This window comes from Megascapheus bottae, chromosome 23 (genome assembly GCF_031878675.1).
Source record: "Megascapheus bottae isolate mThoBot1 chromosome 23, mThoBot2.hap1, whole genome shotgun sequence".
Taxonomy (NCBI): Eukaryota; Metazoa; Chordata; class Mammalia; order Rodentia; family Geomyidae; genus Megascapheus; species Megascapheus bottae.
In genome coordinates, this window is record NC_143531.1 from 15,307,760 (window position 1) to 15,332,343 (window position 24,584).

The window sequence follows — 24,584 nt, forward strand, 5'->3', positions numbered from 1 at the left end:
AGAACTCAAGTCACCTGAGTTCAAGCCTCAGTACTGGTACATACACACACACACACACACACACACACACACCCCAATAAACAAGACAAACAAAAGGAACCTCAGAACTTTAGGGCTGGAGTTGTGGCTCAGGGGTATAGCACTTGCCTAGTATTGGCAAGTGAACAGAACAAAACTAATACCTTCGCTCAGATTTAAAATTCAGCCCATGTTGGCCAAATGATTATTATTCAGCATCGAAAATTGGGTGTAGAAACATTTGTACTGCACATTTGCATCTGTTGCCTTGTGGAAAAGATGTCTGGGACTGGGTTTGGATTCTGTCTCAAGAGGAGAGAAAGCTGCTCTTCAGAGTCCTCGGCCTTTCCCTGTAAATTGGCCTCTCTGGGTTTCACAATGAGGCCAGTGTGGTGGTTTATGGGCTTTTCTTCAGGACCAGGGAAGGGAAACTGCATGTGTTTTAAACGCTGCCTGCCTGTCTGTTTCTTGGCTCTTGTCTGTTTAATTATTTGAAGCTGGAACGACTTGATTTTAAAACAAAACATATGGGCCGAGAGTAACTGGGAGGGCGTTTGCTGGTGATGTAGCCCTGAAGGTATGTACGCCATGGAGGCCCTGCTCCGCCTTGCTCCCCTCGCTCTTTTTGTTGGCTGTAGGTAAGGATGCTTTGCCTAACTTCAAGTCGCATTCTCTTTCCAAGTTCCTTAAGTTTCCCTTTTGGAAAGTCGCAGCCAGAGCAGGAAATGGTGATTGTAAAGGGAAATCATCTCTGGGTCTTCTGGTTTTTTTTTACATTTGTATTTTTTATTTTATTTTTGTTAATCTTCTCATCTTTGTGGAACACCACTGGTCAGTCTCTAAGCTGTTTAGTATGACTTGTGAAAGCCTAGAGGAGAGAGAATTGTATGTGAAGAGGAGAAAGCTGACCTCCACCCCACCTGCTTTTCACCATTCTTCCTTCTAGAAGATTCTATTGCTTGTGTACAACCCTCGCCTTTTTTGCTTTAGCTTATTTTCTAGGTAGGGTCCTGTGCTTTTTGCTTTTTGAATGGGGGGGATCTGGGATTATGAGCCTTCTATCTCTACCTCCCGTGGAACTGGAATTACAGGTGAGTTTATCACACCTGGCTTCTTTTATGACATAAGGTCTGGCTCTGCCGCTTCCCTCTCCCCAGTCTGGTCTTAAATCATGGTCCACCTTTCTGTGCCTCTCATGATGCTGGGATTATAGGCATGTCCCACTATGCCTTGCTCTACAACCATTAAATGCAGAATTGTTGTCTCGTTTACCTTCTGTGCTTGCTAGGGGCAGGAGAGGTGATATCTGATCATGTCCCATGTAATTCTAACCCAAATGCCACTTTTCCTGAGGGCAGTGCCTATGTTAAGCAAATCTTGACTCCCTCACTAAACGGTCATGAGTTACCTTTTTTATTACAGTTGGGAGGGGTGGATGAGAATGATGGATGGCATTGTACTTAGAAGTCGACATGTTGAAGTGTAACCCCTTCCTTCGTTGTGAGAGTCATGGAAAGCCCCTGAGCACCATGCATGGTAGGTACTAAACACAAGGAACTTCACGATTGTGTGAGGCCTGCGCAGTCACCACCCACCCTCTTCAACGACAAGAGGGACTGTTAACCACAGTGGCCAGTACCACCCACCCCGCCCCAGAGAACCACCCAGGTGCCTAGAAAGAGCTTGAGCACCAAGATGGGAACTGGGAACATGAGAAAGTCTGAACGCTGGAACCTCACCTGTCAGTTTCCCAGCATCTGTAAACAGGACTAATATGCTGTGTTGTTTTGGTTTTGTACTTTCCTTCTGTTGTTGTTTGGTGTCTGAAAAGCCATGTGAAATCTTAACTCTGGCCAGTGTAGTGGAAAGGCAAACCACAGTTTTGCTGTCAGATTGTTGAAAACAAAAAAATCTTTAACTTGGCAGACAGACACTCCTCACCATCCCCCCAGCTCCACAGGGCAAAGATGGGATTCTGTATATTTTTTGTTTTTGTTTTTTTTTTTGCCAAACCAAAGACATACTAAAGCCTTTTCTATACCCAGGTGCAAAATGTATCACACACTGTTTGATTTAATGTCAGATTGTTGTCAGGGAAGTTCTACTTGTTAAAAATACCGCATCTCAGAGTGGTTAGTTGGCTTTCTTAGTCCCTTCTATAACTCTCATCTAGCCATTTTCCCAGCCCTGTTTGGATTTATTTGTTTGTTTGTTTATATTTATTATGCTAGTACTGGGCCTTGAATTCAGAGTTTGGGAGCTGTCTCTTAGCTTTTTCACTCAAGGCTAATGCCATACCACCTCAGCCATAGCTCTCCACTTCCTGTTTTTTAGTTAGAGATAACAGTCTCATGGACTTTCCTGTCTAGGCTAGCTTCAAACTATGATTCTTAGATCTCAGCCTCCCGAGTAGGTAGGATTCGGGCATGAGCCCCCAGCCTTTAGCCTTGCGTGGGCTCCTCTATCAGGGCCTTGTGCATGGTAAGAACCTGGCCAGGTAGATACTTTCAGCTTTCCCTGCAACTGTAAAGAATAAATAACCACCCTCCCTCTTGTGATCTCTGCACATGCTCTCAGTGGATAGCTTTTCTGACATTTAACTTAATCAAGATGTTAGCAAAGTAAACAGTGTGGGCTCTTGCCTCCAGACGGAAACTGCTGTCACTCTGCCCATTGCCCTTCACTTCATTGTTTGCTCTTAAAAAAGATGAGGTGTAGGATGTACTTTCCCCGTGGTCAGCCACGCACTCATTATTTGGCTGTCAGTGAGTGAACAGTTCTGTGCCATGTGTCTCACTCGATGGCACCTCAGTTGAAAGGAAATCAACTAAATAGTGAAAGGAAAGGAAATCAACTAAATAGTGAGATACCATAATATTAATAGTGGGATGTTAAAAATATAAAGGAGAGCCAGGTGCTGGTGATACACGCTTATAATTCCAGCTACTCAAGAGGCTGAGATCTGAGGATTGAATCTCAAAGCCAGCGCTGGCAGGAAACACTGTGAGATTCTGATCCCCAATTAATCATCAGAAAACGAGAAGTGGAGCTGTGGTAAAGCAAGTGGTCAAGCACTAGTCAAGCACAAAGAATGCAGGGACAGAACCCAGGCCTTGAGTTCGAGCCCCACTGCCAACCAAAAATAATACTTAAAAAGGAAAAAAAAGAAGGGGGGGCGGGATACAGATGGGATACAGTGAGCTAATAAAATGTCGTTTTCTCAGTCTACAGCTGCTTCCATCCTATCTTCCATATCCATGTGCTAGGCTGAATGTTTACTCAGACCTGCCAGTTTAGGCATGTAGTGAAGACACTGAGGGTTCACTAGGAAGAATTAGAAGTTCTCTGCACTGCAAGTTAAGTTTCTGTAAAACAAGAATCTAAAGATCGTCTTTGGATGAGTTTACTTTTTTTTTTGTACTCGTACTTGAGCTTGAACTCAGGACCTTGGGAGCTGTCCCCATAGCTTTTTCACTCAAAGTTGTCACTAGCCTTGCACAATACCTCCACTTCTGGCTTTTTGGTGGTTAATAGGAGAGAAGAGTCTCATGAGCTTTCCTGCCTGGGCCAGTTTTGAACTACAATCCTCAGATTTCAGTCTTTTGAATGGCTAGGCCTACAGATGTGAACAACTGGTACCAAGCTTCTTGCTCCTCTTGAAGGAGTGAGGAAGAGCTTGTTGAGGGATGTGGGGTTCCTGTACCCCCTCTTACCTCTTCTAAATGCATAGCCTGAGTGCTCTTGGGAGCCACTCACTTCCTGCTCTCCTACCTTCGGAGGCATCCTGCATTATCAGTCATTTTTCATTTCACGCAAGATGGCTTCTCAGCACCCTGACATCTCCAGTCCTCCTTAGTGCTATAACTTCAGGTGGAGGAGCTATACTAGTTCTCTTCGTCTTAAAGATGGTTTGGGGGTATGGGACGTGGTGCAGTGCAAAGCACTTGCCTAGCAAATGTGATGTCCTGGGTTTGATCCCCAGAACCAAAAAAGAATAGACAAAAAAAAAAAAGCAAGAACAAAACAAAACTTTAGTAAAAGATGGCTTTTGGGTTTTAGAGAAAGCTGCTTTCTAGGCAGGTGAACAAAAGTTCATTGAAAACTTTCTTTTGTATATTTGTAAAAAAAGAATATATGCTGTTTGATACTTACACTGCTTTCTTTCCCTTTTTTTTTCTTTTAGTTTTTGGGAATAACATTTCTTGGAATTGGACTGTGGGCGTGGAATGAAAAAGTAAGTTTGTCCCAAACACACATGTGTTTGATCCATGGCTCTGTATATGTCTCTTTTTGTCTTTGGCCACTGCAGGGGGAAAAGAAATGTGGATCTTTTCATGCAGATTGAGTTCATGGAACTTAAACAGGGAATTCTAAATCACTTTAGAATGCTAGAAAACTGTGAAATTCTAAAATTATCACACATACACACACACACACACATAGTAACAATATTCATTACTACAGAGAATGTCGTTGGAATTTGATAAGTTAGCTAGAGATCTATATTTCTAACAATATTTCCTCACTTGGGCCCAAGAATTTCAGTAATGCCTATAAAGATCATACTCTACCTGTTTTGTTTTGTTGTGGGGGGGTCAAAATATCCTTACTTTGGAAGATGATTCAAGCCATAATAAATATTTTCTGTATGTAGATTATCTTTTAGCCTGTTAGACATAGCATGAAGGAAGCCAGATATAAATTCATGTTTGAATACCAGGTAATTGCATTCTGGATGGAAATTGTAAGTGCCGACTGATGGTTGGAAGGAGTGACACTGATCAAAATACGTTGCATTCATAAATGGCTAGGTTGAATGGAAACCCCTTTGTATAACTACTTAAAGCTGATTTTAAAAATCAGTTTCATGTTGGCTATTCAATATACCTATGTAGGATTGAGGTCCCAGGTAGCCCAAAGCAAAAGCATGAGACCCTATCTGAAAAAAATGGCTGGAGGCATGGCTCAAATGGTACAGCCCCTGTTCTGCAAGCAAAGTGGATGGTTCAATCATTGTCATAAAAGGAGAAATATGGAAATATAGGGTAGCATATCTAAGTTACAGTGAAGAGCCGACATGGGCAGTTTCTGTTCTAAGGGACATTCTAAAGAGATGGATACCTTGTGTTCATACCTCCATTAGACTTCTCTGCCTTAGCTTTTAGGTGTTGTTGTTTTTCTGCTTACTTTCTCTGCTAGAATTCAAAAGCAATTGGAAGCTTCTTTTTACTTCCTTGTCTGGAAGTAGAAGCTCCCACGGTATTTTAATCTGTCTTGGTGTTTGGCTGCTGGGTCTCCCACCTTGAAAGGGTGAGAGTATTTGCTTTGGGTAAAAGTTCCAGTAAACTAAGAGGTCTGCTTAACTTTTCTCAGGAGGCCATTCCCTTATCTCTGGAGTATAACCCGCACTAGCCTGGGTATGTCCTGAAGGCAAACTTTCTTTGATGTGATAAATGTTCTGTGGGCCATTATCTATAAACTGAAGGAGACTGAAACTAAGAAGTTCCATCAAGCAAACAAACAAAAAACCCTTCTGATACCAGTGGGAATTTCCACAAGTAAAATTATGCTCAGATAAACCAGATAAAACAAAACTCCAAGTAAATCTTGAGTTTTGAATAGGAACCATTAGCAGAGTAACTGAATAATTCCATGGCAGAGCAACTTGAACTCAACAAAGCCCTGGGTTTGATCCCCAACATCACAGAAAAAGAAAAGGACAGTTACTTATAAACTATGATTATAGTATTGATGGAAAATAAACCTTCCTAGAAAGCCTGCCACCTTCTAAAGCAAGACAAGATTCCTGGCCTGTGACAAATTAAGTTCCCAAAACAGAGATAATTTTATCTCCAGAAACTTTTACATTGAACACTAATCTCTGGGATTATGATTAGCTCCTGTCTCATCCTGGTTAAGCTTGGGGATTTATCTTAGTGGAATCTCAGAAATTTCCCTTTTAGAAACTCTCCACTTGGTTAAATGCCAGAGTACAGCTTTTTATAACTCCTTTAGTAAGAGTCCATTTCTCTCCACTTTGAAAAAGATGCTGGAAGGCATTAAATGAATTAATTGTCTATTTTAGCAATAAATAGACATTCGGTCATTTTGATTTTTTTTGTTTTTTCCCCCTCCTTTTTGAAGTACAGTTATCATTTTATTATTTCATGGGTTGCCTTAAATGTCTCTTCTCTGATTAAAAAAAAAATCACAAATCTAAAAGTGAGATGTGTCACAAATATCAAGGCTAAGGGGGTACAGTGCTGGGAGGGAAATGGACAGGCCTTTCTTGAGAACTGCTATTAGTAAATAGACCAGCTCTCTCAACAGAGAATCCAACTGATCCTGAAGTGCTCTCCCTGTCTCTCTCTATCTCTTTCTCTCTCAAGAGAGAGCTGGTCTAACGTAGGCCAAGATCATCCAGTTACCGTTTAGTAGGATGTTATGAGCAAGGGAAATAAAGAAGGGATTCAGTCACAAGCGCTTTGGGTAACCCTGGCCCCGGGCATAAAATACAGACAGGAGTGTTGCAGAGTTTCCTATGCATAGAGCTGGCATTGTGGTGAGACACAGATAGGAAGCAGATGGTTGGTCAAGAGTTGCACCCATGTTCTGGAAGGTTTCTCTATGGAGAAACAGAGAAGCCACCTGTGGAGAGGTCAAACTGGGAGTCTTTATTAGAAAGCCAGCAATTGCAGGTGGATTCCTCTCGCAAAGACTTGCAGTCCTGAAAATGCATTTATTGTCGGAAAACTGAGCCTGAGAAATGGAAAAGAAAGAAAAAGCAGAAAAACTACACCAACAGATCAGAGCAGCTCCAATGGAGAGCTGCAGTGGAAATGACTGGAGAAGATCTAGGACACAGGACACAGGACATGAGGCATGGTGTATGGCCTCTAAGCTAATCTAGACTGAAATAGGGTCAGGTCAGGGGACAGAGTCACAAGGAGTTTGAGAATTCACAACCCTAGACTGACAGATCCAGTAACGTATTGTTCAAGTCCCAGACCCTGCCTGTAGGAATTCAGGCACGTCCATCACCTGGGAGGTGGGACTTCCTGCCTCCATCATGAAGACGATACCAATTAAACCCAATACCCAATCTACCATGTTGCCAAGAAGGCGCCTGCCAGATTCAGCATCCTTCCTTCAAGGTTCTGGCAAGAAATGAAGAGTTTGTTTTCGGTAGAGTTGTTGAGCTCTTTGAGGTATGGGCCATGGGATAGGGATCTGGATAAAGTGAGAGATTTATGAGGAGAATAGTCCAGGAAGAAGTTGTAAAATGTGTCCCACTTGTGAATCAGCAAGTCTCCAAACTGATAGGTGGATGTTTACTTCAAAGGACGCTGAAAGTCAAATCCTAGAACTCGGACTTCCTTGGAAAGAAGGGATTTCCTTAACAGAGGCAGCTTTAAATGTACTGTGTGAACTACAGAGCATGATAGGCAGAAGTTATTGTCCCTTGCACTTACTAGCAATCACTTTTTAACCTAGAGCTCATATCACAATATCTAAGTCCAAAATAAATAGATCTAACCAGGAGTTTGGCCTTAGTGGTTGAGTGCTTGCCTAGGCTATACAAAGCCCTGGGTTCGATTCCTCTGTACCACATACACAGAAAAAGCCCAAACTGGTGCTGTGGCTCAAGTGGTAGAGTGCTACCCTTGAGCAAAAATGCTCAAGGACAGTGCTCCAGCCCAGAGTTCAAGCCCCAAAACTGGCAAAAATAAACAGTGAAGATGCAGTTGCTACCATCTCTATTGAAGCTGGAGCTTTTCCAACCATTATAGGATTTGCTCTATGGAAGAATCATTAGCAATTCTGTAGCATAGAGTCCTGAACTCGGTCATTCAAATAGCATTTATTGAACACATAGCATGTGATAGAGCTTGTGCTGTGTCTAGATATGAAGATTAACTGACATAACTTAGTCTTTTACTAATTTACCTGGTCTTAGAAAAGGTTGCATATGCATACACATATATATATATATATATATATACAGAAAATGGCTTCATTTACTAATATATTGCAGTGAGTTGAGTGTGTTTGTGAGTTGCCCTCACTGTTGTAAAATTTTCAGCATGTTAGAATTGTGTACCATAGATTTTTACTCATGAGTTCTGAATCTTTCCCATTGCATCTCACAGAATAAGTCTTTCCACATGTGAGCCCTGGAGTATTTTAAGGTGGGGGACAGTTTCCTTTTGTTTCCAGGCTAAATATCCTCCTTCTGGGTGGTCTTCACAGGCTGTGAGTGGGAGATACTTCATCATCCTGGTGGTTCCCTTTTGACTGAGAGCTTTGGAGCCATAGAAAATATGGCTGGGTTGAAACTCTTCTCTCCTGGTAGAAGATGCCTCTACCCCGTCAGTCACTAAGTAGATGGTTCACTGAAAAATCCCAGCTCAGTCACTGGCCAGGCTGGTTTCCCTCATCCATCTCATGCCTGGCTGGTTGTCTGAGTCAAATGCAAGACTGCACGTTTTCCAGGCCACCTCTCCACCCTCTGAGACTACTCTAGAGCCTGAACTTGTCATCTACCAGACTCCCACTTCCCTCCTTGTGGCTTTCATCTGTCTTCTCCCTACACTCCTCCTTGTAAATCAGGCCTGCTTTACGTCTCCTCTCCCCCTTACCCCTACCCCTACCCCATGAATATGAAGTTAAAATTCAGTAGGTCTGCAGCAGACCCTGGGATAGTATATTTGAATAAGCTCCCATCATTCACCACTGATAAAAGCCCCTGATATGTTCAGCAGGCCAAGGACAGACTCCAGTCGTGTGCCACTAGATTTTTTTGGGGGGAACGGATGCTGGTTCACGTCTGGATGTCCTTGGTTCTGCCAGAAAGTTTCTAATTCATCTGGCTTTGCATGAGAACATCTTTCTGTCTCCTTTCTTGTAGATAAACTGTACCTTTCATGTTTTTTTTTTCTTTCTTTCTCATTAACCAGTTTAGGGATCTAGTTGAAACTGACATTTGCTTATTGATCCCAATCTGGGTCCTGGAGCCTAGGTCACTTCCTTAGGCTCCTTGCCAGTAGAACAAAGCTCAGACACCATTGGAACTCCAGATTGGTTGTCTACCCAGTTGCCCACCACATGGATGTGTAACAGGCTGATAAAAATGAACATATCCAAGATAACACTCCAGCTCCATACTCCCCAGAAGCACTGCTCTTCTCCTTGACAGAACATGGCAGCTCGCTCCTTCTGCCTGCTGAAGTAATCTTGATACCCTCTTTCTTTTCTTCTAGGCTCACTTCCACTCTGTCAGCAGATTCTGTCCTGTCTCCCTTGAAATTAAGACTTATTTCCCATGTGCCACCTCCACCATTAGACCCTGACCTCACCAGCCACAATATTCCCTCCTGCTTTAGTGTGAAGCCTTCTAATTGTTAATTCCCCTCTGCCTCTGCTCTTGTACCCCAATCCCAGCCCAGGCCTGTCTGCAAGCTGTGGTCAAATTCCTTACCTTTTGAAAATATAAGGCAGCTTGTGTTGCTACTTGCTCCGGATTCCCTGGTGAGTTTGTCATCTCACTCAAATCCCTGTGTGGTGGCTGTGACCTCACCTCCCACATAGCTTTCTCCCCCTGTGCACAGCCTCATTTGTCATCTTGCCAGTGTTCTACTACCCCAGGCCCTTTGAGCCACACATCTCATGCCTAAACCACCCTTCTCCGAAGACCCAAATTCGTATTTTCCTACCTGGTCTACTACTCAATGCCAATAGTGAGACCCCCATCTCAAAAATGAAAAAGAAATCTTGAGATTAGGTGAGCAAACAAACAACAACAGCATCCTTTAGAACCCTAGCTGTTTTATGAGTCCATCCTTGAGCTACACAAGTTGAGTCCAGAAGTATACAACTCCCATCATTGAGTTATACAAGTTATCCAAGATCTAGCTGATGTCCCAGAAGCTTAGTCTCCTGACACTTCTTGTAGATAACCAGAGTTCACATGGCATCTGGTTTGTTGCAGATGTCTGAAGGGAGGGGTGCCATGTTAGAAATAGCAAACTCACAAATTCTGGCTGTCAGAAAAGAACTATCGATTTCTGTTGTAATAGTCAGAACATGTACATGATGACCTTAGTCCACAAGAAAATTTATATGGCCTGCTTTCATTGTTACTAAATTTTTCAGTGGGGTCAGGGGAAGAGGATGTATCACTAAGCACGTAGAAGGTATTGCCTGCCAGCCCAGCTGTGTTTGATGTTGGGGCAGGGAGTGGATGACAATTCACTTTTTTTTCTTTTCTTTTTTTTTTTTTTGTGTCAGTCCTGGGCTTGAGTTCAGGGCCTGAGCACTGTCCTTGGACTTTCTCAAGACTAGAGCTCTACCACTTGAGCTTCAGCACCACTTCCGGCTTTTTTCTATGTCTGTGGTACCGAGGAATCGAACCCGGGTCTTCATGCATGCTAGGCAAGCACTTTAACCACTAGGCCAAACTCCCGGCTTTTTTTTCTTTTCTTTCTAAATAGGAAACATGCCATTTCCTATCGCTTTGGGTGAAGTTTGGGGTTCCCAGTGCTTACCTGTATTGTCACCCAGCAGCCCAGAAACTCCTCAAGTACAGTGGCACCTCCTGGGTGTCCCAGCACAGCCCCACAAAGGAGGCACCCCCACATGTTTGCTAAGTGGCTAAAACTTGTAAAAGGATGTTAGTTATAGGCTGTAAAAAGGCTTGCAAAGGAAAAGTAGCTCTTTACAAAAGGGGTTTCATGTTCTGCCATCTGTGGGTCCCCTTGGGTTAGACTTTGAGAGGAGGATGGTATTGTGTTCCAAAGATGTAGAAACTGAGGTATGAAACTGAGAATCTGTCTTTTCCCTAAACCCCCATCTCATCTTCTGTCATCTGCCTCCATCGAGTTCTGGATGACATGGTGGAAAGAACTTGCTGTTCTATGCTGGTTTCAGCAGGGACAATGAGAAATTGTCCCCAGATGTCTTTCTCCTTGGCCTTTCTGTGGAGGGGAAAGAATCCTGGAGGCTATTCCCTGCCTAATGTCTGTAACTGAAAGGCTCATTCTGGAATCTTCCAGCTGCAGCTTCTTACAGTCACACATAGACTCATGCGGGAAGAACTTCCTGTGTTCTCCGGAAGGAAAATTAGGGGCAATGATCTTCAGTGACCCAGGAAGCTTCTGCAGCAAAGGTCAAGTTCTCATTGCCAAAGGGAGGCATCGGGTGAAATGGTTTTCTAGATGACTTGAATAGAAAGATGGGTTCCCAGCTTTGAAACCATCCTAAGTGCCTTTGAGGTGCAGAAAAGATGTCTGCAAAGAGTTCATTTTATTGGCTACAGTACAATAAATTTACCTCTCTCTTCCTGAATTGCTCATGCAATCCCCTCCAAGTTCTCTGCTGAGTCTAATGAGCTGGAACTACAACAGTTCTTGGTCAGTGTCTTGAAAAGAACCTCTGCTCTGTGTTGCTCCAGTCAGCATGTCTGCAAGTGCATGGCTGATGTGTTTTTTAAAAAAAATCAGGCTTGCCAAACCCTGGTGGCTCACGCCAGTAATCCTAGCTACTCAGGAGGCTAAGATTTGAATATTTCAATTCAAAGCCAGCCTAGGCAGAACTCTCAAAAAGTGGTGTTGTGGCCCAAAGTAGTCGAGCACTAGCCTTGAGCAAACAAAGCTCAGGGATAACACCCAGACCTCAAATTCAAGCCTTATGACCCACTACCGGCACCACCACCAACAATCACAACACCCAAAATCAAACTTTAAAAAAGAAGTCCTGTGACCTTTATTCAGAGAGATTTTCTTAGGGATGAAAATTCAGATAGAGCCGGGTACTAGTAGCTCATGCCTGTAATCCTAGCTACTCAAGAGGCTGACACTTGCCTCCAAGTGTCAAAGTAAGAAGTCAGCTATGGCAGAAAAGTATGCAAGACTCCATCTCTAATTTACCAGTAAATTGCTAGACTGGTTGTATGGCTGTAAAGTACCATCTGTGAGCAGAAAACAAGAGGAGGAGGGAGAAAAATGGGGAGGGGGGCAAGGAAGGAAACTTAAACAGGATCCAGGAACAATGATGTAAATGCAGTGCTTGGAAGGTAGACTTAGGAAGATCACAAGTTCAAGGTCTACTCTAGCACAGTTAGCAAAACTCTATCTCAGAAACAAGAGCAAATAAAAGGACTGGAGCTGTAGCTTAGATGATAGAGTATTTCTATAGCAAGTATGAGAATCTGAGTTTATTATCAAGTGTCACTAAATTAATAATAATAACTAATAAATTTTGGGATGGGCTAGAATTCCAATTGCCTTGTTGTTTTCTCTCACTTATCACTGCCTCTTTCTACCCCATCATCTTGATTTGAGACACGGTTACTACACAGAGCTGGGTGATATTCAAAAGGCCAAACTTAGCCAGGTGCCAGTGGCTCACAACTGTAATCCTAGCTACTCAGGAGACTGAGATCTGAGAATCAAGGTCCAAAGCCAACCCAGTCAGAAAAATCTGTGGGACTCTTATCTCCAATTAACCACCCCCAAACTGGAAGTGTCTCAAAGTGGTAGAGCACTAGCCTTGAGTGAGAAACTTCAGGGACAACACCCAAGCCCTGAGTTCAAACTCTATGACCAACAACAACAACAAAAAGGACAAGCCTCACTTCATTTCACATTAGGAGAATTTTCTTTTTTTCCCAGACCCACCTTCCTTGAACTCTGAGCGGCGGGCAGGACTTGGCTCTCTGTTCCTTCTTGCAATGCCTTCCCCTTACCATTGAGGCTCCTGTGTGTTTCGTACCAGACAGCACAGAATGGGACTAAATGGGGGCATTATAAGGCTGTGCTCCCTACACATGTTAAAGAGGATAATGTCTTAGGTCGTGGCCTTTGTGCGCGCGTGTGTGTGTGTGTGTGTGTGTGTGTGTGTGTGTGTGTGTGTGTGTGTGTTTCTATATTGAGTCTTGAACTCAAGGCCTTGTGTATCACCTTGGCTTTTTTACTTACAACTGGTGTTCTACCTCTTGAGCCACACCCTCTACTGCAGCATTTTGCTGATGAAATCTCTCAGACTTTTCTACCCAAGTTGGCTTCTAACTGCAATTCTCAGATCAGAGGTGTGAGCCACAACTCTTTGATGATGACTTTTTGATAGGTAAGTGTAGGGGCCCTTGGTCCCTACCTAATCTTATTGTGGACACTGTTCAAAACCACATTTCCAGTTCTCCAAGTGACTATATGTTCCACCTTGTCACCATTTTTCAATGAAGAAATGCTACCCTCAGCATTGTCAGTCCTCTCCAGTAAGGTCTGGTATGTGGAGGGGTGGGTGAATCAGGGCCCAGTCTCATCCATCTCAGACGGTTCCATCTGGCCTGGCCTTGCTTACACATTTCCTATGCCTGCCCCTCTGTTTCTCATCCAGCAGTTGGAAGGAATGTGCTTGTATATGCAAACGCAGAAGAGTCCCAGACCTCAGGGTGTATTAGAGCTATTTTTGTATTTCTTCCCTTTGTGGGTTGACAGAGAAAAAACTGCAACTTGCCAGGTGGCACACAGAGGCAGCTCTGTGCTGGAGGTGAGGAAAACCACAGACACTCCTAAAGTTTATTGGCTTGGAACCCTCTGGGGCTTTGTTTGCCTTTTTGTTTCTGCATGTGCACATGCAGAAACCTCCTGCAAGAAGAAATTGTTCCTTCAGAACATATTCCTTCATTGCAGAACTATTAGGACAAGCTGCTTACAAGTGAGCATGTTGCATGAATAAAGGGTTAATGAGGAGGTAGAGGTGGGAGGAAAAATGGGCTTATTTTCCTGTGTTCTTACTGAAACAGACTACGTTTATCAAACCAGAGAACAACCAGATCTCCTTGGATAGATAGCATGGTAGTGATTGACAGTGCGCCCAGTCCTCCCTGGCAGAAACGTGTCTTTGCTCCTAGCTGTACACCTTGCCATGATGCTGTCAAGGGTTTCAGTGCTTTCTGCCATGACTGACTGTATCTGCTATCTTTGTAGTTGTAGCTCTCTATGCACTCATGGCTTCCATCTCCTCTTGACTTCTGCTATTCCTAGTGATTCATGCATTCCCCCTCTTCTTTTCCCCAAGTGTCTTAGATTGTTTTCATTCCCATCCCCAAAAGATCTGGTTAGTGTGTCACAGCACCTATCACCTTCCCAGGTCATGCCACACCTCTCTAGAAGGACACAGTTCTGAGCAAAATGCTTCTGAGTAAGATGGATTTTTCTCCAACATAGTTGAGTTGAACATTCCTCTGATGGATTCCTCTAGTTCTAATGTAATAGTGATAGTGATGGTTGATTGATTGAATTCAGTGTGCCAAGTATTTAACATAGTGTCTGGATTTACTTGGATCAGTTCCTTATTGATGTGGGCTATAATTTCACAGATGTAGAAATCGAGACTTAGGCATGTGAGATACCTGGCTCCAACAGGTGAGCCAGTTTTTGTCCCTCTTCATAGAGGAAGGAACCAAGGAACCTACCCCCAAGGGGAGGAACTGGTCAGTGGGCCCTTGACATCCGTACTTGGTGTTTCAAGATCTGAGTTAGTGGCTCAACTTAATATGTGGTATTTTGGAAAAATGTGGAGACTAGATGTGTTCTCATCACACAAAAAAGAAACCTTTGCGAGGTAGTATGTTAATTTACCAGATTTAGCCATTCCGCTTGAAAACATACTACGCTGGGAATTGCTTAGTAGTAGAACACTCGTGTAGTGTGCTTGAGGCCTGGGTTCATTCTCCAGCACTGCCCACAAAAATGAAAGCAAATAACACCACCACAAAAACATGGGTCAGGACGCACACATATTATATATACATATTCATTTTATACATATTGTGTGTGTGTGTGTATGTGTATTTTTAAGACAAGGTCTTGCTATGTAATCCCGGCTGGCCTTGAACTATATTTAGCCCAGGCTGGCCTTGAATTTGAGAACCTCCTGCCTTTTGCCTCCTGAGTGCCTGGACTGCAGGTATGTACCACCTGGCAGCACATGCAATTTCATCTGTTAATTAAATGATTATATAAATAAAGGATATATTTTTTCCATCCAGGGGAAAGAGATTTGAATTCATTTACAACTGTAACTACCCAGGTGTATTCTGAATCCATTAAAATGGAAGTTTCTTGGTACTTTTCCTTTGCTTTGGCAGAATATCATTCTCCCAGATCTCAGTAGTGTCTACCTCCAGCCCCATCTTTTGCTGGGATTTAGAATTAAAAAGTAGAATCTGCAGTCCAGCTAGGCCCTCAAATGACTGTTGTTTCCATGGAAACAGTTGAAGGCCTCTCAATTAAAACGGCCCCTGCAGGCTAAAGAGAGTAAGTATTAAAATGAGTTTGTCATTCTCCAAATTAAAGCCAGAGAGGACAAATGATCCACAAATCACCTGGTGGTTGGTTCATAGTTTTTGGCCTTGATGTTGACATTTCAGGTACAAGAATGGATGCTTACATGTATGCTTTTGTGGTACCCAGATAGTTGTCCTATTATCCACTGACCTCTTTCTATACAGCAACAGATCACAGAAGACTATTTAGGAACAATCTGATCTTTGCTCACACTTTAGTGTGAATCACTAAAAGCTCATTAAAAATGGGTGAAATCAACCAAGCATCTGGGGGCTTTTTTCCTATAGTGCTAGCAAATTAGAAGACTGAAATAGGGAGGATTGAGGTTCAAGGAGAGTTTTGGCAGAAAAGTTCTCAAGATCCCTTCTCCACCTATAGCTGGGCATAGTGACATAGGTATCATGACTGCAATGAACGATCATTATTCTAGGAGAACCTGAGAAAGAGAAAGTTCAAGAGACTCAGTCTCCATGGAGGGAAACTGAACATGGTAACATTTGTCTGTGAACCCAGCAAGGAATGGGAAATTTAAAGTAGGTGGATCAAAGTTCAGGTGCTAGGTCAAAACTTCCTTGCTGAAGATGTGGAAACACAACAAATCAAAGAAAGCCTGGATAAATTGGACTGCAATAAACTTTAGAGTTTCTGCATCACAAAGGACATAGTTAGAAAGATAAATAGAAAGCCCACAGGTTGGGAGATCTTCGCTAGCTATACAACAGACAAGGGCATCATACCTAAAATATACCTATAGCTAAAAATATTAACTACCCCTCAATAACAAATCCTCAAAGAAACAACCACCTCATTAATAAGTGGGCTGAAAAATTAAAAAGAGACTTCTCTGGAGAGGAAATAAGAATAGCCAATAGACACATGAAGAAATGTTCAACATCTCTGGCCATAAAAGAAATGAAAATTAGTCAGGCACTATGGACCACACCTGTAGATCTCAGGAGGCTGAGATCTGAGGATCAAGGTTCAAAGCCATCCTGGGCACAAAAAGTCCATGAGACTCATCTCCAAATAACCACCAGAAGCTGGGCGAGGTGGCTCACACCTGTAATCCTAGCTACTCAGGAGGCTGAGATCTGAGGATCAAGGTTCTAAGCCAGCCCTGGCACTAAAGAATATGAGACTCATCTCTAATTAAATACTAGAAACCAGGAAGTAGGCTGTGACTCAACAGGGCTGTAGCCTTGAGCTGAATTGCTCAGGGACAGCACCCAGGCCCAGAGTTCCAGCCCCATGACTGAACAAACAAACAAACAAACAAAAAATGAAACAACCCCCCCCCATACATACAACCACCAGAAAACCAGAGAGGCACTGTAGCTCAAGTGGTTTATTGATAGCCTTGAGATGAAGAGCTCAGGGACAGTGCTCAGGACCACAGTTCAAGTCCCATGACCATCCACAAAGAAAAATAATAAAATAAAAAGGAAATGCAAGTTAAAACTACATTGAGGTTCCACCTCACCCAGTTAAAATGGCCATTATCAGGTGCTGGTGGTGACATGGATCAAAGAGCACACTGCCACACTGTTGGTGGGCATGTAAACTTGTTCAGCCACTCTGGGAAGCGATTCCTTAAAAGATTAAACATAGAGCTACCCTATGATCTAGGAATCTCATTCCTGGGCATTTACCCAAATGTCTGTAAACAAGGACATACTAAAGCTACTAGCCCAACCATGTTCATTGCAGCATTATTTACCATAGCTAAGATGTAGAATCAACTCAGATGCTCCTCAGTAGAAGAATGGATCAAGAAAATGTACTATATACATACACACACAGTGGAATTCTAGCTGCCAGCAGAAAGAATGACATCACCCCATTCATAAGGAAATTGAAAGACTGGAGAAAAAAAATATTATGTGAAGTAAGCCAGACCCAAAGAAACATAGGCTCCATGGTTCCCTCATTTCTAATAATTAGTATGTCTAGATGGTCCTAGCAGAGGTCACAATGGCTCAAAAGCTGTGTATGTATGACCATATAAAATGAGGCTAATCAAAATGAACTCCAAGATATGGAAACAAGAATTTGCTTTTCTTTTCTAATGTACTGTGTAAAGTTATTTCTTTTTTCTTTTGGATTAGCCCTTGTCACTGTTTTTGATCTTTGTGCACTGTGTCTTGCATATAAATTTATTTGATTTAGGGAAGGAAAGGAGAATAACAAAATGGAGAGACAAAAGACAAAGGACAAAGGGCGAACTGATGCAACAGTGATACTCAAAAGACACTGTTGGAAATGATCCTTTACAACTTGGGGAAATCAGGTGATGGGGGAGGGGAAGTGGGAAAAAAAAACCAAGGGAAGGGGTAACACTTTGACAAGAAATGAACTCATTACCTTACTTATGTAACTATAACCCCTCTGTACATCACTTTTACAATAAAAGAAAAATGCAAAACAAAGTTCAGATGCTTAGCCAGGTAGGAATACCCTCTTCTAAAAATAACCACTGAGAAGCAGGGACTAGAGCCACGAATCAATGGTAAAATGCCCAGCCTAGCAAGTGTGAGGCCCTGAATTCAAGTCATAGTACTGCCTTAAAAAAGTAATTATTGAATAATCCTAAATTAGAAGAAGCCTCAAGATCATTAAATCCCAAGTTCGCATCCACTCAATCCTTCCTAGACTACACTTGTCCGTTGCCTGTGAGCGGGAGCCATAGTTCTAAGGGTAATGTTAGAAATGCCTCTAAGAACTTAGCTGGGCATGGGAGCATATCTCTGAAAACCCAGATTGCAGGAAAATCAAGTTCAGAGCTGGCCTGGGCTATGCTATATGTTCCAGGCCAGCCTGGAATAACTTATTTGACCTTGTCTCAGAGAAAGATGCCAGAGTGCTGGCATCTTTCCCCAGCACTCCCATCTCTGCCACCTCATCTTCTGGTGCTATGCAAATCAAGGCTGCTTCTCTCATAATTTGTTCTCGCATAGTTAGTATTCCACATTTTAAGAGCATTATCAGAGCCTGCTCTTCAATGGCTGAATAGGTCAGAAACATGAAGACTTTAACACTGTGATGAGTTTCCATCCACTGCTGGGCTCTGAGTACCATTGCCTGGATTTTGTCTGCCTTCTCTGGTCAATGTTTTCTCAGCTTTATGGAGAACTATCTTTTTCCTTTGACCTCTTTCTCTTCTGGAGTGAATGTTTCCTAGATCAGGGCTTACAGGCCTAAGCGATGCAACATTGACCCCAGCCGCCTTGAGTCTGGACAGTCTCCCAAAGGGGCGTGGTGGTTTTCTGTGATGTCATTGTGATGTCACTGCAGATGCTGTCAGTATTGTGCCTTGAGAACTTCCAGGACTTCCACTGTGATGTAAATCAAAGCTTTATAATTTAGGAGCCTTCTAACAATTCTAACTATTCCTCACAGTATTATTAACATAGGTTCCATGGTTCTATAATGTACATATTAAAGAATTGGAGTTGTCTTTCTTAAGAAACAAATAGAAAATTCTGACAAACAAAATACTCTCCTCCAAATGTTTCTGCAACCTTAAAATGGATCAGTACTCAAAACTCCTAAACTCAGGTTTGATTGGCACCAACTGGGAAGCCAGTCTGTAGCTCACTAGATGGGCAGTGAACAGCAGTGGGCATGTTCTGTTTCCAAAATAACCGTGTGACCTTCATTCCATCCCCCGGTGGCTCAGCACCATTTTCAAGTATGGATCAGAGGACTACTGGCCCCGTTCCTCTAGAAGGGTTGCTGGGAATGCTTTGAAAACAAATATTTAATATTAAGACTTCACTGCAAATGATAACTGTGGTATTCTGGGGGTATTTTGATTTGAGAGTTTAACACCAATTTACTAAGAAAAGCAAATATTGCTGATTTTGGGTATATACGACTCATTTTGAAATTAGCAGTCACTTGTCTCTGCATCAATGAGTAAGTGAGTTATAGTTTGGAAGAAACAAACCATGATTTCTATAGATTCCGGGTAGTATTTGACATAAGGATTTCAGTAAGGAATGACATTGTTCATGGGGAAATATATTTCCTCTGGGCTCTTGATTTTTTCTAAACTGTAACTCTTAAAAAAAAAAAAAGATAATAGGAAATGTCCCTAACCAAGTAACTATAGTACTTATCAGCACAAACCAGGGAAGTGTGGATTTCTGGGATCTGTTCCTGGCTGATCTCTCATGAAGTTCAGGCTAAATTTCTGGCATGCAGGTTTGCCTTGGAATAACCCGAAAGTGCTCTGGCTGCACTGGGCACAGTGCTTGTGTTCCTCCGTAGCTCTTTTTTTTAAATATATATATATATATTTTATTGTAATTATTAAAAGGGTTACATGATATTTGCCATATAGAAGGTGCATTAATTCACATACATTGATACCCTTTCACATGTCTTGGTACCCTTTACCCTCCCCCCTCCATCTTGGTTTTCCCCCCTCCTCTGTAGCTCTTATTTCCTGGAAAATGCCAAAGGCTTTCAAGTAGGCCATGATCTAATGTATGCCATTTGGAGGATTTAAAGAAGACAGATGCTTGGTGGCTCATACCTGTAATCCTAGCTTCTCAGGAAGCTGAGTTCTGAGGTCAGCCGGGGCGTGAAAATCAGTGAGACTCTTATTTCCAATTAACCACTAAAAAGCCAGGAGTGAAGGTGTGGCTCAAGTGGTGAAACCACCAACCTTGAATGAGAAAGCTGAAGAACATCTCCTTGGCCCTGAGTTTAAGCCCAGTACTGGATCACACACACATAAATGACACCCAAAGTGCAATAATCCTTCTATGCTGGGGACTTCACACCATGTGTTTTGGTTTGTTTTTCTACTTCCAGGGAGTTCTGTCCAACATCTCTTCTATCACCGACCTTGGAGGCTTTGATCCAGTGTGGCTTTTCCTCGTGGTGGGAGGAGTGATGTTCATTTTGGGATTTGCAGGGTGCATTGGAGCACTTCGAGAAAACACTTTCCTCCTCAAGTTTGTAAGTATTTCTGCTCTCAGACTGACAGCCAAACTCTTACCTTAGGCCAAGAAGATGCTATTGGCAGGATGGTGAACTGCCCCAAAGATGCTGACTGAAAATATAGCCTGAGTCTCATTTTTTATTATTTTTCCAAGAGAACTCTAGATCCTACCCCTTCTGCTCTAGACGTGCCTCCTTAATCATATAAGTAGTACCTGCCTCTTGCTATCCACAGTGGTTTTGTACATGTACAGCACAAGTTTGCCTTCTAGTTCCTAAAGTGTCTGTGTGTGCCTGCCCCAGCCTTTGCTACCTTGTCCTCTGACACAGGTTTTTAGCCCTCCCTAGGAAAAGGGGTCATTGGACTCCATACAGAACAGTGCATTTTCAATTGGGGGTGATTCTGTTTCGGAATGTTTTGGAGGCCATTCCCCTGGGAGTTCACATGAGTTGTGCTAATAGGAAACATCTAGGGCTGCTTCCTGTTAGGTAAAGTTAAATGAGGAATGGGTTTTCTTGTCTGTGTCTATGAGACTATGTCTCCTAAGACTCTGCCTTACCTGCCAGACCCATCCTTTTGTGCACACTCACACACCAATAACATCCATCACCTACTCTAAGACCAATGAAACTTCCATACTCCCTCATGTATAGTTCTTTTTACAAAGCGCAGTTTGGAAAATGAAAAGAATTATGTCATATTTTGGCTTTACAAATTATTGGTGAATATTTTAATGGCCTCTCTATTTTTAATACAAAGATTAAAAACTGACCTAGAATATTTCTTGACCTGGGAGAGAATGGTTAAGGAAGTTCCAGAGTTAATGTACTTCCAGGTAGGCCTAGGCCCTGATGGAAGACTGTGTCACATCCTAGATCTTTGCAAAATGGAGACATAGCTCTAAGGCCCAGGCATGGAGGGTTTCTCCCAAATATTTGAATTGGATTGAATTTCAACTCCAGTTCTTTAAAATGTACATTATAGACCAGGTAGGAATTTCCTAGTGGTAGAAAGTGTACTTACTTGTCTGTTTTGTTTTTTGTTTGTTTCTTTGCCAGTCCTGGGCTTGAACACAGGGCCTGAGCACTGTCCTTGGGCTTTCTCAAGGCTAGCGTTCTACCACTCAAGCCACAGCACCATTTCTGGCTTTTTCTATGTATGTGGTACTGAGGAATCAAACCTGGGTCTTTGTGCATGCTAGGCAAGCATTCTACCACTAGGCCAAACTCCCGGCCCTGACCTAACTTTTATAGAAGTAAGAACAATCTAATGAAAACCTTTGTGGGACCTCTCATTTGCATGCATGAGTGGTAGCTATGAGTTTGTCATCCTTGTAGTGCAGGAACTTGAACTTCCAAACACTTGGGAGCTACTCAAGTAGAGGGAATTATTTTATTCTAGCAGGAATGGATATTGGACAGAAGTTATGTGATTTTTTCTGTTCTTTTTCTTCTAGATTGTTTAATTTGAAATAATTGGTACTGCCGATGATAATTAAGAACTATTTAATTTTTCCCCCCAGTGGACAAATCTTGGGCAGAAAAGCAGTAGTTCTGTGGGTTCCTGAAGAGCTGGCTAGGCATGTGCAGGCTCTGATTTCCTCCTGGCCTCCTACCCACCATGGAGAAGAGGCACTTAGATCCTAAAGATCCCAGCCACTGAACCTCCTGTCTGTATCTCCTCCACCTCCTGTTACTTAAGACTAAGATCTCTGTAGGCACGAAAGTGTGAGGTGGCTGTGAAGCCCATCTTTCCACACAGCCAGACTCTCCAGTCATCCACAAGACATTCACTGATGAATGCATTTGAAAACAATAATTTAAATGAGCAACTGTGTTGTTCCCGTGGTACCCTCCCCGCCCCCCGCTAATACATTTCTCTTGGTAAGCTTTCTGGGATCTGCTAGCTGACTATTGACACCACACACTGCCTGAACCCCACTTGTGTCAGTGGGTGTGACCCTGTCACCTACCCTCAGAAATTGTCACCGGAAAGAAGACTTAACCCACTGCAGTTGGCCTGTGGTTTTGCACAGCTTTGTTTCTCTATGTCAGCAGAGCTCTTGGTGCAGGGGAAGGCTGTGAGAGAGGTAGGAGGACCTGGGGCAGGAAGAGGGAGCACGACTGAGATGATGCTTCTCTACAGGAGGCGCCTAGCTACAAGGACATTTCTCCAGAGTTGTGAGGATTCAGCCCAGTGCCGTACTGTCTCTCCTCCTAAGCTTCTGTTGCTTGCCCTAGTCAGCAGGCTCCCTTTGACTGCATTTTGGTGTAGTGTATATGTGTATGTGGACCCCGTGCCAATCACCCTTATACTTCTTTCACCTCTTCCTCCACGGGGGAGCGGATCTTTTATACTGCATGGCAGGTACAAAGAGCAAACGAAAGTGGTTTTAATTCCTGACCACTGTTTCATTTCCAGAAAAGAGATCTATTATGTGGAGAATCAAGGGCACAGAAGCAAATGACAGGCAATTGTAAAATACTGGGCAATCTGTTTTTCAAGCTAGGAAAAGGCTTGCTAGATAAAGGGGCAGGTCATTGTTCTGTCTCTGCCAGTTTATTAATCATGGGCAATTCATTAGGCCTTAATGTGGTTCTAATGAGAAATTCCTATTATTCATGTTTGCTTTGGGCTTTGTTGGTTAATTATGAAATGGAACACCAGAGACCCTAAAATGTGATTATGAAATGACTTTTTTTCTTAATTCTTAAAAATCCTTTCTTGAAGTGTTGCAAATCTTAAGCAACTGAAGATTATCTGCTTTGCGTTCATGCAACCACCAAATGTAATTACCAGTCTCTTTAGAGACAAACCGGTAACACATCTGATCACAACTGCCCTTCTCACGGTTCTGTGTGTCTGTCTTTTCCCTTAGTTTTCTGTGTTCCTTGGAATTATTTTCTTCCTGGAGCTCACTGCTGGGGTGTTGGCATTTGTTTTCAAAGACTGGATCAAAGACCAGCTGTATTTCTTTATAAACAACAACATCAGAGCGTACAGAGATGACATTGACTTGCAGAACCTCATAGACTTTACCCAGGAATATGTAAGTTGCAAGAGTCTTCTCTACAGGATGCCATTGGGCTTCTGCAGTTTGGAAGCTGCCTGAGGCTGTTCGGCAGGGGGGTGGAGGGGAGTTTGTGTGCTTGGTTAGCATTTTGCTCAGTTGCTCTATGACTTATAGGAATTATATGTTTTGTTTCCATTTGTGTTAAATTAGAGCAAAGAAAAAGGAAACCCTGGAACAGAAAGGTTATAATCACTGGTGCCCACCTATTCCTTTGATGCTGGTACTGGAACTTGAACTCAGAGCGTTAGGCACTGTCACTTAGCTTCTTCTACTCAAGGCTGGTACTCTTTATCATTTGAGCCACACCTCCACATCCAGTTTTCTGGTGATGAATTGGAGATACTCTTAGACTTTCCTGCTCTGGTTGAATTCAAACCACACATCTCAGCCTCCTGAACAACTGACTTACAGGAATGAGCTCTTCTTTTCTTTCTTTAATGGCTCATTATGATATCATAATAAATCATTATGATACACTTAAGAAAATATTTGTCCAGAAAGTTCCTAGAATATGAATGTGCAGTTAAAACTCCTAAGGTTTACTGCTGCTTAGTGCTGGCAGTCTGGCCAACCTTGCAGGTATCTGAGCTGGATCCTGAGCTGGATCCAGTCTTGCTCATAGATGGCAGATGGCTGATGGCCTGTCTCACTCAGGAAACGTTACATCAACACAGGACCAGAAGACACAGGGTCTCAGTGTGGACTAGCAGCACCTAGGCCTATTTTTCCAACAGTAAAATGGAAATAACAAGAGCAATGCTATTACACTTGCACAAGTGAACAGACTTTCCTATTAGGCCTGAGGTATCATTGCTGTACAAATGAGCAGGTATTGATATTCCTGCACCTAAAAACTGTGTACCAGACCGGCCATTGTAATTCATACCTGGAATCTTAGTTACTCAGAAGGCTGGGATCTGAGGATTGTGGTTCCAAGCCAGCCCAAGCAGGAAAATTCCGTGGAACTCAGCTCCAATTAACCCTCAGGAAACCAAAACTGAAGCTGTGGCTCAAAAAGTGGTAGCCTTGAACAAAAAAGCTCAGGAACAGCATCTAAGCCCTGAGTTTATGCCCCACAAGTGACAAAAACAAACTGGTCACAGACCCCTCTAGGCAGCCCCTCCCCTTTGGAGAGCCTCACTAGCTGTTTACCATATATATTAAGCTGAGCAGACTTGATTCATGTACACTGCAGGAT

At 42.8% G+C, this 24,584-nt stretch overlaps 1 protein-coding gene across 1 annotated transcript in view; it reads left to right on the plus strand.

Annotated features, from left to right (window-relative positions):
* The window catches only part of Tspan5 (tetraspanin 5), a 125,972-nt gene that overhangs the window by 96,609 nt on the left and 4,779 nt on the right, over positions 1–24,584 (plus strand). The window contains exons 2-4 of the mRNA XM_090356783.1: positions 4,202–4,252; positions 20,184–20,330; positions 23,192–23,362. Of these exons, the coding sequence (XP_090212909.1) occupies positions 4,202–4,252; positions 20,184–20,330; positions 23,192–23,362 (369 nt within the window). The remainder of the gene's footprint in view (positions 1–4,201; positions 4,253–20,183; positions 20,331–23,191; positions 23,363–24,584) is intronic.